At 40.7% G+C, this 15,833-nt stretch overlaps 1 protein-coding gene across 5 annotated transcripts in view; it reads left to right on the plus strand.

The window, feature by feature from the left end:
- Positions 1 to 417: 417 nt before the first annotated feature.
- The window catches only part of UTRN (utrophin), a 497,402-nt gene continuing 481,986 nt past the window's right edge, over positions 418 to 15,833 (plus strand). Inside the window, exons 1-2 of one of the 5 annotated variants that reach the window (XM_019951537.3) lie at positions 418 to 585; positions 5,433 to 5,597. In XM_019951537.3, coding sequence (XP_019807096.2) covers positions 5,519 to 5,597 — 79 coding nt within the window. In that variant the 5' untranslated portion in view covers positions 418 to 585; positions 5,433 to 5,518. Of the gene's footprint in view, positions 586 to 1,106; positions 1,228 to 2,548; positions 2,725 to 5,432; positions 5,598 to 15,833 lie in introns of those variants that run through there. The other 4 variants (XM_019951539.3, XM_033867812.2, XM_019951538.2 and 1 more) reach the window with 4 other exon arrangements.

Consider the following 15,833-nt stretch of genomic DNA (forward strand, 5'->3'; position numbering starts at 1 on the left):
GCTCCTCTCCCTTCGCCAACAAAGGGGCAGGCCCGCGGGGGTGGGGGGGTAGGGAGGAGGCGGAGCCGGAGGAGCGAGCCGCTCGCGCACAAAGTTGTGGAGTCGCCTTTCCTCAGAGGAGGGGAGCGGGCAGCCGCAGCCTGCAGCGGGCTTTCTCCCGCCGAGGGGCGAGGAGGAGCCTCCGGCTCCCGAAGCCGATTGGGGAATCTCGGGGAGCGGTGCCTCCCTCCTTGCGGGTCATTTCAGCAGACGGAAAACTCTCTAGTGTTTGGCAAACTTGGTGCCTGCGCGCCCGTTTCAGGTTTGCACTTGGACTGTTTTGTTTTTGTTTTTGGCGGAACTACGAGGCAGGAAGATTGCACAAGTTAGGGGCGTTTTCAGTCGGGTGTCAAAAAAAATTTTTTTTTTCTTTCGGATCTTGTCTGGTTTTCCATAGTTCCTTTTGAAAAACCACCGCATCACAGAGCTCACGTTCGCACACACCCCCGCGATTACTACGCCTCAAACACAGCAGAGGAGCCCTCGGCCCGCTCCGGACGCGGCGGCGGCGGGCAGGCAAGGCGGGCCCGCGGGTCACGGGAGCAGGTAAGCCCATGCATTATTGAGCCTCGGGCCGGGTAATGTGACCACAGCCCCGGGGAAACGGGGCGTAGGCTGCGGGAAGGATGGACTTTCCTGCGGCTCACGCGCCCAGGATCAGCGTCCCGAGCTCCTTCTCAAGGCTGAGCCTAAGACGTAACCAACTTTTGCTTGCACTTTCCTTGGAACCCCAGTTCAGCTCCCCGCGGCGGGACAGAGAATGCCAGAAACGTGGAGAGAGTTCGGGCGAGAAGGTCCTCGGAATCCGTGTAGTAGCGACGACCCAAACTCCTCCGACTGGTTCCGGACTCCGTCTTGACTCCCCCAGTCTTCCTCCCGGCTAGGGTGAGAGGGTCGCGCCTCCGTGCGCGCCGGGCCAGTGATCTCCAAGAGGGGACGTGGCTTCCTAGAGGGCCTGTCACACATACCCCAGCCCCGGGAAGGCGGGGCCCCGGAGGTGTCCGCAAGGACAGGGAGGGGAGAGGTTCCCAGCTATCCGCCTGGCAGGAAACGTGCTCGACCTCCGGGCCGTTGCTGCTCCCGAGGGTGGGGCTTTGGAGAGGTGACGAGGGGCGCTCGGTCGGTGCGTAGTCCAGCGCGGTCGCCTCTTCTGGTTTCCCGGACCCTTGGCATCTCTTGCTGCAAGTGGTAAGGTAATTCATGTCCCTTTGTGGCTCCGGGTCCGAGGCTCTGGTTGCCCAAGGCCTCTTTAAAAACCAAGACAGCACTAATTTTAGGCGTGCAACTTCTAGAAGGCACGCTGTTAAAAGTGAATTTTTTCGCCAAGCCCCAGATTACCAAAGGGGCTCGTGCCCGGGTTGTTTCAAGGGGAGGAGAAAACGTGTCCGACTTCCAAGAGCCAGGGAGCTCTCACTTTGTTTTACGCTTAACTGGGGAGCCCGGGTCTAACCTGGGTTTAACAGCCTCTCTCACAGGGATGCCCCGGGGAGAGCCTCCTCTTTACCAGCCTCCAGGTCACCAGGGCCTCGCGGGTCGGTTCTTCATGGAACTCCCCTTGGGACGGTCAGTTGCCGTAGCGGGCGTGAACCGAGTTCGGGGAAGCCTCGATTCCCGGGGTTCGGGCGGGAGCTCGCGGCCTCAGGGACCACCGGCAGTAGCCTCATCCATTCCTTTGTAACTTGCATGGGCCTCAGGAAGTCGCGTGGGCCCCTCCGGGCTGGTTGCTGGTGGGCCCGGGGCACGCAGCCTGCCGATAGCGCCGCGAGTCAGGCGAGAGCTGCTGGAATGCGAAGCTCCTGGGTGCATTGGCTTCCAGAGGGCCAGGCGGCGAGGGCCAAGGTTTACGCGGAGTCATTCCCGCCTCCTGGACCCGCATTTATGGGACCGAGGAGACAGCTCTTTAACTCTCCTTAAGGTGTTTACCTAAAATTGATTGCCCCTGTAAACAGCATTAACCACAACAGTAGGAACCTTCCCTTGGAGCGCTTCCGAGAATGAATGGCAGTTCTTGGCACTGGGCGGTGTCTTTTACCAAGTTTCAAGCGGAGCCACAAACTCTGGCCCTCTGGGCTTCCTTTTCCACTCTCTCTAGCATTCTTAGGTTTTGGTTCCCGGTGGAAATGAATGAATAGTTTTTGCCTAAGGACCCACACCATATTTCCATCATAACTGCACATTGTTAAACATGTTTGTATTCTTACATTTTGTAATTTCCAAATTAAAAAAGAATTAAAACATTAGATTTGCCCATAAGGCCAACCCCATACTTTCATCCCGGGTTTATTGCCACATACTCACGGCTTCTGGTCCATAAGACAGCCAGAGACGTTCTGAAGAAGGCTGGTGAGTATAGAGTGTACTGGTTTCAGTGAGAAAGAGCTGGCTAAACTGTGCAGAACATCATTACGAGGCAACAGAACTTAGAGCAGAGGTAACAATAAATTACAACTGCAGAGGGCTTAAAACTTGTAAAGCGATATCCCATTCATTTCTTCTGTTTCTCGCCTAGCTTGGTGTGGAAAATGGCCTTGCTTCCATACTATTGATGTAGAAGTGGAGGCTCACACGGAGGCACATTGTTGGTGATGAAAGTTTGATCTGTCTTCTGACAACCAATAATGAATTGCTGCCATGTGTTACTCAGCTTGGAGACCCCTGCCCATTAGTGGCACCAAGTGTCAGTCAGTGGGTATCTGTTACTGTTAAAATGGTCTTATGTGCTTCTCCCACCTTCCCATTCTTGTCCTCTGATCCCCCTTACTGCTGTATCTTTGTAGCATATAAAGAAGAGAAAATTTGAGAGTTTATCTTAAGTAGTGGCAAAATAAAATATTATGATGAAGGAATATTAATGTGCCAATGAAATAAAGTTCTGTGTGAACAGTTTACTTATCTTTTAGGGACTGGGAAAAGTCTTTGGAAAGTGTTGAAGAAGACCCTTGGCTAAGATCACTTATGAAGGAGAGCATTAGAAATATCTTTCAAAGGGAATAATTAGTTCATTTCTAGTAAAGAGAAGTTTTGGGGGGCAAAACTGATTTTCCATAATGAAATTTTATGTGCATTCTTCTGAACAAAGTTTTGGTTCTTGAATATAATAAAATACACTTAAGAATTCAGCAAATCTTCTGCAGTTATGTACCTCCCAGAAAGAACTTAATTACATAATAATCCATAAAGCGTAACAGTAGTGGACGAGATAAAAAATGAAAAATGTTTTTTATACCCTCACAAAATCTGGCAGGCTGATGATACAATCCATGTATTCCTCCCTACTAGAGAGGAAATTGTTCCTAAAGCTTTAGCAATCCACCACAGTTTTCATGTGCGTCAAACACTTTAACACTTAAAACATTTTTCTAAGGTAATTTTGATCTCTTTATTATTAGAACACACCTTTTTCCTAACTGGTAAGGAAAAAAATAATATATTTTATATATTTATATATTATAAAATAATACGGTGTTTCCTTGAATGTCATAAAACATTGTAATATGTAAAACTAATTATTTCATAAATATGTGAAATGAAATCTATTACAAAATAATAATGCCACATGGTGTATCCTTGAAATAAAGAACTGAGTTGTCTATTCTAGTTAGCCATAAACTCTGCTTGTGATACCTATTGTAATATGTGAATTAATGTCTGTTGCTTGTAGATTAATATTTGGATGTGTTGAGTGTTATATTCCCAATTAAATGATTAATTTATTTAACTAGCATTTGGGGTGCTCATAGGGGATGTTAGGATATAGCCAAGTTGCTGAACTTAAACTTGAATTCTGATTCTGTGTGGATTGTTTGGGCATTGTGTTCCAGAAAGTACTAGGGCTATTATTATTGACATTCTTAAAGAAAAGTGGTACTGAAGGATAGAATCCTCAATTCTTTAAATTTTAAAGGTGCCTGTGACTAATTAATTGCTAAAGATTAAAATTATTTTGAGTGATATGTATTCTCAGCAGAATTTTCATGATGTATTTTCCAGAATAAAATCTGTGTCAATGGATATAACGTGTAACCGTTCAGATTTATATATAATCCAGACCATTCCTGAGATAAGACTTTTTTGTTATCTCCACTTGTATATCTCAGAGGCATCTCAAACTCAGTAAATCCAAATCACACTCATTATTTCTTCCTTTAGAGGCTCATCCTCCAGTGTTCCCCAGCTCAGTGAATGACTCAATCGCCCAGGCCAAAATTGGGCAGTCATTTTGCACCTTAGTATCCTGAGCGTCTCATATCCAATCAGTTTCCAAATCCTATTGACCTTTACTTAATATCTAATATACCACAAGTCCACGCACTTCTTTCCATGTGCCCTTATTTAGGCCACAATCATGTTGCTTCCCAGCTTAAAACCATCTACGGGATTCCCACTGCTCTTTTTTTTTTTTGGCTGCGTTGGGTCTTCGTTGCTGCGCGCAGGCCTTCTCTAGTTGCCGAGAGCAGGGTCTGCTCTTCTACTCTTCATTGCGGTGCATGGGCTTCTCATTGCAGTGGCTTCTCTTGTTGCGGAGCATGGGCTTTAGGGTGCGCGGGCTTCAGTAGTTATGGTGCACAGGCGTAGTTGTTCCACAGCATGTGGGATCTTCCTGGACCAGGAATCGAACCTGTGTTCCCCTGCAATGGCAGGCGGATTCTTAACTACTGTGCCACCGGGAAAGTCCCCCCTCTGCTCTTTAGGAAAGCCTTGACATGGTCTCTAAGGCCCTGTCCCTGGTCCTATCTACCTCACCTAGTTCAACAGGTCTCCCTCCTCTTGGCTGTTCTCTCCAAAAGCACTGGCCTTTGCTCTGGTTCATGAATGCTCCATGATTCTTCCTGCCACTTAACATGGGAAATTCTCTTCCCACCTCTCTTTTTGGCTAATTAAATTCATCTCATCCTTGAAGGCTTGGCTCAAATGTCACCTCTTCAAGAAAGCCTTCTTTAATTGCCCAGAGCAAATCAGATTCTTCTTCTGTATGCTCATACTACTCTATGCTTCTCGTTTATACATTCGTAACATGTTAGTATTATAATGAAATAATTCATTATATAATTAATTGCTTGGTGTCTATGAATTTCAAGATAGTACAGGCTGTGTCTCTTTTTGATAGTCATATTTCCATTGCCCAGATCAGTGCCTTACACATAGTCTGATTGAATATTTGCCGAACGAATGGTTACTATATATAACTTTATATAACTGTATATGACTATATATATAATGTATATGTATAGTTTGATATTTATAGTCATATATATTATATAGTCATTATACATATTATAGTTGTATATTATAGCAATATATGTGATATGTTCTATATGTTAATATATATGTCAACATATATGTTATAGTCATATATATATATTTCAAATCAATACTTTCCCATTTCTCTTTAGGTATTGATGTTGATCATTATAGAAAACTGAAAGTCTTAAAAAGAGGACCTTGTAAAGTCTTTGGATTATATTGAAACTCAGCTAAGATGGCCAAGTATGGAGAACACGAGGCCAGGGCTGACGATGGGCAGAACGAGTTCAGTGACATCATTAAGTCCAGATCTGGTAAGTAATGGAAGCTTAAGAAAATGAATGATTTTTATGCATAAACTACTTAGAAGACACAGGTTTTTATTGGCTTGTTTTGTACTATTCTTGTGAGACAAACTTCTTTTGAGAAACATAATTCTGACAAATGACTATTACATTGTAAATGGTAATATAATATCTCTGTATCCTATCTTAATTTCTCAACCCAACTTGGTCTCCTGGTATGTTGCTTGACATTGCTTGGTGAAACTGCCACCTGTTAGTGGATTGCTGTTCATTGATAAGAAACCCCTTGAACACAAAATGCAGCTTAAAAAAAATGATGCTTAAAGTAAGAAGTACTGTGGTTTCTGCTGGGATGGAGCCTCTTGAATTTTGCTTCCATACTGCCTTTCCTCCGTCCCATTTGGTGACCACTTCTAGGCCAACAGGTGTCTTCCTACCTGTTCTTCCCATTTTGAAACTTCTTACGAACCTTCTCGAGGCACAGTTTCCACTTAGGTAATATAATAAACTAGACTAAGACAGATTAATGGTTTTCTGTGAACATTTAAATTGGGGACTTAAGGATACCACTCCCTCCCCCAATTTTTTTTATATAACCGAGTGCTTTTTGACTCTGGCTGTACAAATGAATCAACTGGGGAGTTTTTTTTAAAAAAAATGCAGATGCATTGTCTCCACTACAGAACTATTGAATAAAAATTTATGTATTTTTAAAAAGCTTCAAATACAATTCTGAGCTAGACTCTATGGGGAGATATTTTTGAGCAGGCAGGACCTTTCTGAGTTTTGAAAATTGCACAGAACTCCACCCTGGGTGTGAACACTATACTTAAGTAACTTTGAGAGTTACTTTGGGCTATAAACTTACATCCAGAGTCACTTTAAAACCATAAAAGGAACCTAAAGTCTGTTTTTGCTGTGTGCACCATCTTTATTATGTTAGGAAGTTACTTCTTATTGTATGAATCTGGAGAAATATGCACTGAAAATAAGCTCCAAATTAATAGAGATGTACATTTAAGATACATTTCCCTCTATGACACTATTGTTGGTTGATTGGTAAAGATTTTGGGTATTACAGTCTTGGCTCTAAATATGTAGGTGCTATTGTGTAGCTTGAAGGATATTTTGGGGGGTACAGCTTAATATCTTATTTTAAAGTATGCTCCGAGAATGTTTTATTGCCCCCACATTATTTTTGATTTAAATGCTTTAGTAGTATAGAGTACTATGTTGATATAAGGGATTACTAATATCTTCTTAAAGAGTATAGAATGTATATCCAGAAATATATAAATGTAACAAGGAGGAAAATGAACATGAGACAATTTAATGTATCCATGCTTGTCATGTTCTATAAATTGTGAGGAGTTATGTTATGTTCTTAAATAGTTTCCTGACCTCCATTACAGTAAGACCTTTGATATTTATAACTATGTACTTTAGCCATGTTCATAAAAAAGTAATTATATAAGTTTAAAAATACTGGGTATATATGATGAGTACCCATAACTTTCAAACTATTCTTTAAATTAAAAATGATTATTTCAAAAAAAAATGATTATTTCAAAAGACTGACTATTCTCATACACTATTGGGAGATAGTTGGGCAAAAATTATTCCGTTTTTTAAAAAAAATTTTATTTATTCATTTATTTAATTTTTTAGCTGCATTGGGTCTTCACTGCTGCACACGGGTTTTCTCTAGTTGTGGCGAGCGGGGGCTACTCTTTGTGGTGGCGCGTGGGCTTCTCATCGCAGTGGCTTCTCTTGTTGCAGAGCACGGGCTCTAGGCGCCTGGGCTTCAGTAGTTGTGGCTCGTGGGCTCTAGAGTGCAGGCTCAGTAGTTGTGGCACACAGGCTTTGTTGCTCCATGGCATGTGGGATCTTCCCGGACCAGGGCTCGAACCCATGTCCCGTGCATTGGCAGGCGGACTCCCAACGAGTGCGCCACCAGGGAAGCCCTATTACATGTTTTTAACATATGCATACCAGTTGGCCCAGTAACTCCATTTTTGGAGTTTTGTTCCTAGGGAACACACAGAAATATACAAGTAAAAATTTGATCACAGAAAAAAATGATAAACACCATAAAAATCCAATATTGAGGATTGGTGACATCATAATTTCCCAAAGTATTTTGAAAGCAGCATAAGTTCTAATGTGTAATTCAAATAAGGATGTCATAGGCAAAATAATTTTAGGAAACAATGGTTAACCTACTCTGTTCCTTTTAGTGTAGGGCACTTGAATAAATCATATAGAAACTCAGTGGAGCTAATTAAATTAGCATGTATTCATAAAGTAGAAGATTATACATTCATAAAAATGTGTGTGTATGTATATGACCATAGAAATATGTTCTTGATGTTACATAAAAAATATGTGCAATATGAAGTCATTTATGTGAAAAATATTTTTTTTTCAAAAAAGTTTAGCAGAGTGTGTACTAAAATGTTAATAGTGGTCATCTTGGCGTTTGGGGATTATAATTTTTCTCTTTTTGCTCATATGTACTTTCTAAAGCTTTTCAATGAGCCTGTATTACTTCTTATATCTTTAAAGTATTTTTAAAGTATTCTTAAAAATCTCAAATTGCTTCGAGTGTTTTAATGCCAAGGTGATGACTATTACTTTTTTTTTTTTCTTGATGGCTCCTACTTCAAAAAACATTGAAAAGTTAGCAGTTGCATAGCTGAGATCTGAATCACATTCTTTTGGCTGGATTATGTTGCAAAAAGCAGTAGATAAATTTGGATATGAATGGGCCTATTAGTTCCAACCTTGCTTTCTGGAAGGCACTTTTTTGATTCTTTTAAGGTAAATATTAACTCAGTGGTCAGTTCTCATGGTACTCTAAAATTTACATGTTGAACAGGGATCTTCAGTTCAGATTAAGTCAAAGGACTCATCTACATATGATGCATATATTTTTTTAACATCTTTATTGGAGTATAATTGCTTTACAGTGTTGTACTAGTTTCTCTTGTACAACAGATTGAATCAGCTATATGCATACGTATATCCCCATATCCCCTCCCTCTTGTGTCTCCCTCCCACCCTCCTTATCCCACCCCTCTAGGTGGTCGCAAAGCACCAAGCTGATCTCCCTGTGCCATGCAGCTGCTTCCCACTAGCTATCTATTTTACGTTTGGTAGTGTATATGTGTCAATGCTACTCTCTCACTTTGTCCCAGCTTACCCTTCCCCCTCCCTGTGTCCTCAAGTCCATTCTGTACATCTGTGTCTTTATTCCTGTCCTGTGCCTAGGTTCATCATTTTATTTTTTTAGATTCCATATATATGTGTTAGCATACAGTATTTGTTTTTCTCTTTCTGACTTACTTCACTCTGTATGACAGACTCTAGGTCCATTCCATAATTCAAAAAGAGTCATGTACCACAATGTTCATTGCAGCACTATTTACAATAGCCAGGACATGGAAGCAACCTAAGTGTCCATCGACAGATGAATGGATAAAGAAGATGTGGCACATATATACAATGGAATATTACTCAGCTATAATGCATTTTTTTTTTTTTTTTTTTTTTGCGGTACGCGGGCCTCTCACTGTTGTGGCCTCTCCCGTTGTGGAGCACAGGCTCCGGACACGCAGGCTCAGCGGCCATGGCTCACAGGCCCAGCCGCTCTGAGGTATGTGGGATCTTCCCGGACCGGGGCACGAACCCGTGTCCCCTGCATTGGCAGGCGGACGGACTCTCAACCACTGCGCCACCAGGGAAGCCCTATAATGCATATTTTTAAAGATCCTCCTTGGATACGTTCTATGCTGAATTTTTGCTTTTTCATTTTTTTAAGGGAATGTTGTCCTACAGGAGAATTTTGATTCAAATCTGTTCCTATATGTTTCTTCCTTTTGAGGGACTAGCTATGGAGGAGGGCATAGAGATTAGGGTGGAAAAGAGAAGTGATGTTGAGATTATACTGGTAAATTTATCTCTTGGTTTATGACGATTCCTCTTCCTCTCCAAATCCTTGAGTTTGGACAGTCTAAAAGCCTGGCATCATAAAAATATTGGTGCATTTTATGTTAAGGTATTAGGATTGTTTATATTGACCATATTCAATATTAATTTGCTTTATGCAGTGTATGAGGTTTAATAATTTTTTAAAGTCATTTTCACCATCTAAGCAGAAATCTGAACTATCAAGAGTAGGTGAGGAAATAGTTTCATGAATATAAAGGCATACATTTCTTTATGGTTGTAATACATTTGCCTTGGATTTGAGTGACTTTTAGAAAAGAACTTGAAAGAATATGACCTTTAATTATTCAGGGCCTGGGCTTGGGTAAAAGTAGATCTTTCCCTAACTTAAAACACGCAAGTCAGATTCATCCGTCGAGTGCGTCTTTGATAGCCTGAATTAGTGGGCTTCAGAAAGTTTAACAATTTATTAAGTATTTTGAGAGTAGGCCAAGAGTAAGAATTGTTTTTAAGTGAAATATGTCGTCAGTGGAGTCTGTGATGCATAAACTTCTGCTTGGAACATTTTAAACATGAAATAATAAAATGGTTTGAGATATGTATAAAATCAAAGACTATCCTCTCCGCTATTTTATTCTGTCAGTAGCTGACACTAATGCCAGTAACATAGAATAAGTCAACCTTTTCTGTTCTTCTCAGTGCTGGTGTGGTAAGTATTAGCTCAAAGCCCCCTAAAGAGGGTAGACTTCAGGGCTAAAGACTGTGCCAACTAGCTCCAAGTGGGGATTTTGACTGTTTAGGGATTAGAAGCAGAGATGCTCAGATGGGAACATTTGTTGAATGAATTAGTCGGTAAACTCCACATCGTTGTATGATTGAAAGCATTCTTTCAAGGCCTTTAGGCAGGAAGCCTGAGTGGAACAGTGTTATCATTTCTTTCTTCACCTTTTCTATTCTTGTGTAATCCTGGGATCTAATTGTCGAGGGAACCTTAGAGGCCCAACACCTGGCCATGCCTGTGCGGTGGTTACCCAACCTCTGCTTGCACACCTCCAGTGATGGGATCTCACTGATGATGATGATGATAATGATGATAATTCTAGCAACTTACATTTACGGAACACATACAGTGTGCAGATGTGGTGCTCAGAGTTTAATCCTCACAACCACTGCTTCACAGATGACAGACATGAGCCACACAGAAGTATAATAATTTGCCACACTGGCCTTCTTTCTACTTCTCCAAAGGCCCAGTCATGCCTACCTCAGGGCCTTTGCACACCCCTCTTCCCCTGCCTTTGCCTGATGGGCTCTTTCTTGTCATTTAGAGCTGGGCTTCAGTGTCACATCTGAGAGAACTTCCCTGCTGACTTTAGAAAGTAGCTCTCCCAGTCATTCTTGACTGTATCACTATATTTAAGTTCCCCATATGCTCTATCACTATCTGGTACTTTTCTTGTTTTTTGTGCTTGTTAATGTCCTTCCTACTAAAATTTAATTCTACAAGAGTAGGGACCCATATATCCCTGGGACCAAGCCCAGTGTCTGGCTCACAGTAGGTGAGCAGTGAATGTCTATTCAATGAAAAAGGCTACAGAACTAGAAAGTACCAGAGCTGGGGTGAGAACTCAGGTGATCCAACTCTAGAAACCCTCATTTGACCTCTGTAGAGTGCCCAGTTTCCTAATTTACCAGGTAGTTTATTCTGTGGCTGCCGGAATGTTCTTTTTTATTTTGTACCTAAATCTATCTCTTAGAAAATTTGCAGAGTATCAATTGTATTTATATATCCTCTTCCTTCGTAGTTACAAGATTGGGACCCTGGGCTGTGAGACAGAGCTGCTCCAGGCCTCCGGCTGGCATCACAGCCCTGCTAAAGGAGGGCCGATTGCAGGAGACAGCGTACTGCTCCCGGCCCTGATGATTGTCTCTGTCGTTCTCTGTTAAGAGTTAGCAAAGGGGAAAATAAGAGTTAGCAGTCCTCTGGGTGGAAGGTAGAAAAATTGATAATCTGTTTCTGACATGAATTCCTTTTTCTCTTTTCCCCTGCCTGCTGCTCAAGGCTTTTAACTGACTGGTGAAAAAAAGGTAGTGGATTTCAGATGCACTGCGATATGGCACAGTTTTAAGTCCTGGTCTGATGCCCAGATGGGTATCTGGCGTTGAAAGAGCTGGTAGGGGTAGGGGGAGGGAGAGAGAAGAAAAGAGAGGCCAGTGAAATAAAAATAAAATAAATTATTTAATATGGAATATTGTATATACCAGGTTACATTTATAGCAGGCCTACAAAGATGCTATGTTTGCAATAAAGTAAACTTGCTTAACAAGGTGGGGTTTTATGAAACTATGAGGAAAGTTACCTTATTTGTTTATCTTTTAGAGGCCTTTCTTTAGGAAAGACAGTGGTTACGTTGTATTTCCCATTGGTCTACCTCTTTCTCTTTCATTTAAAGAAATATCTGTGAGGGGATTTTCCTAAAGAGTTTAAGGGACTGTGAAAAATAGTTCTTGTTCTTGTTCTTGTTCTTCTTCTTCTTTTTTTTTTTTTCTGAAGCTTTACTTGGCTGGAATACCTGTGCTTTGAAGGGAGTCTTTGAGCAGATTTGGTTTTTTTCCATGAGCCCTGGGGATTTGTGTTGAGGGACAGTGACCCTGGTGGAAATTCAACTCCGGCAGAGGAGAGCAGCTATTCTTGTCATGCGCATAAAAATATTCTCTGTGTTCGTACCTCATTATGCTGAAGTACTGCCATCATAGAAAAGATTCCTGTATTCATGTGATTCTCATGACCTGTTACTAGGGCTGTGAAATCTGTGTCGGTGATCTGTTCTTGAGAGAAAAACATGAATTGTGGAGAATGTTCTAAACAGTGGAAGTACTTTATTATATAGACAGAACGGAAAACTCAGTTTTATTGAGCCTTATTTGAGTCCAGATTTGAGCTAGATGCCAATAGGATGATTTTCTGGGAACAAGGGAACATGCAAGATCGTTGATTTTCTGGGAACAAGGGAACATGCAATATCGTTGATGGTTGTAAAAATTACTTAAAATTTTATTGCGAAAGATTACTCAGGGGCTTTCACATGTATTGGTTAGATTTTTTTTTCTCCTTAAGTTGTTTCTGTGGAGGCAGAGGTGTTTCCTGTATTACTCTCTCTGTTTTTTTGTATGCCGTAAGTGTTTAATAATGAATACAGTCAGTTTAGTATTTGAAAGGTGAGTCAGTGTGAGTTTTTAATATATATTTACCTTCAAAATGATGGCTGTGGACTGAAGAATCTAAGCCAGATCTAGTCCTTTCACTTTTCTTTCCTCTGCTCCTCGATTAACACCTGTCAAGCGTGGGAGGCAGGTGGGCCCGGCTCCCCCGTAGCTCTCCGGCCTTGGTGCTGATGCCTTCTCACAACCAAACACCTGAGATTTCTTTATATTCCGTGGGCCTTCTCTGTCAGAAGCTTGGTCTCCTAGCCTAGCTAATAAGGGGAACTGTTTGTGTGTGGGCTCATCTGGCAGCTAAGATTAAGGTTTGGAGTGGTACAACCTCACATTGGTTTTGAAAACTCAAATTACTAAAAAAAAAAAAAAAAAAAAAATCAGTTTTGGCACAGCCATTGAGCTCGTGATATAGAGCAGGAGAATAACGTTTCATAGGTGGATATTTTCAAATGAACTTTTTTTGGTAGGTGAGTGGTTGGCTAATTATGATTTCTGTCCAGTTCAATAATCTTAGCATTGAATTATGTAACGTTTTTTTTTCCAAAGAGGAGAAGAAAGCACATAATGGCATTTCTGATGTAGCAGAGAAATCCAACAAAAAATATGAGTATGTCTCGAAAGTGGCACAACTTTGAAAAATGCCGTGGTTGAAAAAATCTCTGCTTAGATCATCTTCTCTAATTCCATAGTTTTAATATTTGCACATTTCTTCCATGCCATGTTCTAATTAAGATTTTGGTGTAGGACGTTTTCGTGAAGAAGACCTGGGGATGGAGAATAGCATTTTGAGGTTAATACTGATTGATTGCTTCTCTTGCTACTCATCAGCTATGTGAGTCTTGTGATTTAATATTAGTTCAGTAATTACATAGATGTAAACATATGCTTTTATTTTGAAAGTCCGGTTTTGGGTTCAGCCTCTGTCCGCTTCCTAACTCAGGCTGCATGTCAGATTGACCCCTGGGGATTCTGATTCAGTTAGTGGGGTGGGGTCCCGGCATCTGGAGTTTTAACAAGCTCGGCGGGTTCTCGTTCTGTTTAGTGCCATTGATTTATGGACAAAGGAGGCAGGCTTAAGACTCTTGGAACCAAAGTGAAAGTGGTCTGTGCATTTCAAAGGAGCAGGGAGAACTATAGTCAAATGTTGAAGATTATTTCTACTTACAAAATCTTCTTTTTAAATAATTTTAAGAGGTAATGGATTTCTTGGCATTGGACATTTTTTTCTTTTGCCTTGTATTCTGAAGGGTTTTGGTCGTGTTGAGCAAAGGTAAAACTGTGTAAAGTGAGTCAGGAGAGTGATGAAACTTGGGGCATTTCTTATTGTGGTCTGTTGAACCAGAGGATCGTACCCAAATATTCAGCCCTGAAATATTTCTTCATGGAGCACCTTGGTCTTCAACTTGGTGCATTGAACCTCTTCCTGCTGCAAGCTTAATGTCGAATCCTGAGTTCTTTTGTGGAGTCATCTGAACTTATCATAAAAATTTACTGTCTATCTTTTCTAACAAAAATTTCCAAGACACATGTGGTTTTGACTCGTGAGGAAAAATCCTCACATCCATCCTCTATGTTGGTTTTCTTTCGTTTTTTTCTTTTTAGTTAAGTTATAATTTATTCATTACAATGGAATGATTTGCAATGAAAAATCACACATTCTGTATTGATATGGGATGATTTCTAAGATATGATATAAAGTGTAAAAACATAATAACATTATGCTAGTTTTATTTTTTTTTTTTTTTTTTTTTGTGGTACGTGGACCTCTCACTGCTGTGGCCTCTCCCGTTGCGGAGCACAGGCTCTGGACGCGCAGGCTCAGCGGCCATGGCTCACGGGCCCAGCTGCTCCGCGGCATGTGGGATCTTCCCGGACCGGGGCACGAACCCGTGTCCCTTGCATCGGCAGGTGGACTCTCAACCACTGTGCCACCAGGGAAGCCCATGCTAGTTTTATCTTTAAGATTAAGGTGTTACATATGTATTTGCCTCCTTGTTTTTGTAATTTTAAATAGGTGAAATCTAGTACTTACATTTAATATAACTATACTTTCTTTTTGCTATAAAGTAATTTAAAAATGAGTGAATTTTAAAAGATGAATAATGATTTTTTTGTCAGTGATGAATTAGGAGTTAAGTGATGTATGGACCACCACAGCAAGTTCCCTAAGGATCTATAAACACACCCCAGAGGTCTTGGGATGTTCTTATATTCATTTAACCAAACCTAACCAAACACCAAACCCCCAATCTCTTATAGTCCTTGAGTTATTTGCAGTAAAGTCTTTGAGCTCTAATCTTTAACCTCTTTGAAAATACAGAAGGGAATATTCATTTCTTCATTGATTAAATAACCTCCAGGGTGGTTTGAGATACATAATTGCTCTTCTGTAAGTCATTCTGTGGAATTTGAGATCAGTCTCAGAATTTGATGATATCTATTCCTGAGGCAGTTTTAAGATTGAGGCTTACAATGAGACTACCTGGTGAGGCCTGAGTGGGATTGATGATTTCTATTTGAACAGAGACTTTTGTGCAAGTGTGAATAAATATTTTTTCCTTCAGTTTTACTGAGATATAATTGACATACAGCACTGTGTAAGTTTAAAGCATCCAGCATATACCTAAGGGATAATGATTTGACTTACATACACCATGAAATGATTATCATAGTAAGTTTAGTGAACATACGTCATCTCATATAAAATCAAAATTTAAAAAGTAGAAAAATATTTTTTTTCTATTATGAGAACTCAGGATTCACTCTCTTTACAACTCTCATATATAACATACAGCACTGTTAATTACATTTATCATGTTGTACATTACATCCCTAGTACTTTATCTTGTAACTGGAAGTTTGTCCTTTTTGACTAAAGTGTGGGTAAATTTTTTGTGTGTGATTTTTTTTTTTTGGATAATTTTTTTATGGCAAAATATGCATAACACAAAATTTGCCTTTTAAAACATACTCAAGTATACAGTTCAGTGGCATTAAGGTACATTCATATTGTTGTGCAGTCATCATCACCATCCATTTCCAGAATTTTTTTGTCTTCCCAAACAAACTCTGTCCTCA

The sequence above is a fragment of the Tursiops truncatus genome, chromosome 12 (assembly GCF_011762595.2).
Source record: "Tursiops truncatus isolate mTurTru1 chromosome 12, mTurTru1.mat.Y, whole genome shotgun sequence".
Taxonomy (NCBI): domain Eukaryota; kingdom Metazoa; phylum Chordata; class Mammalia; order Artiodactyla; family Delphinidae; genus Tursiops; species Tursiops truncatus.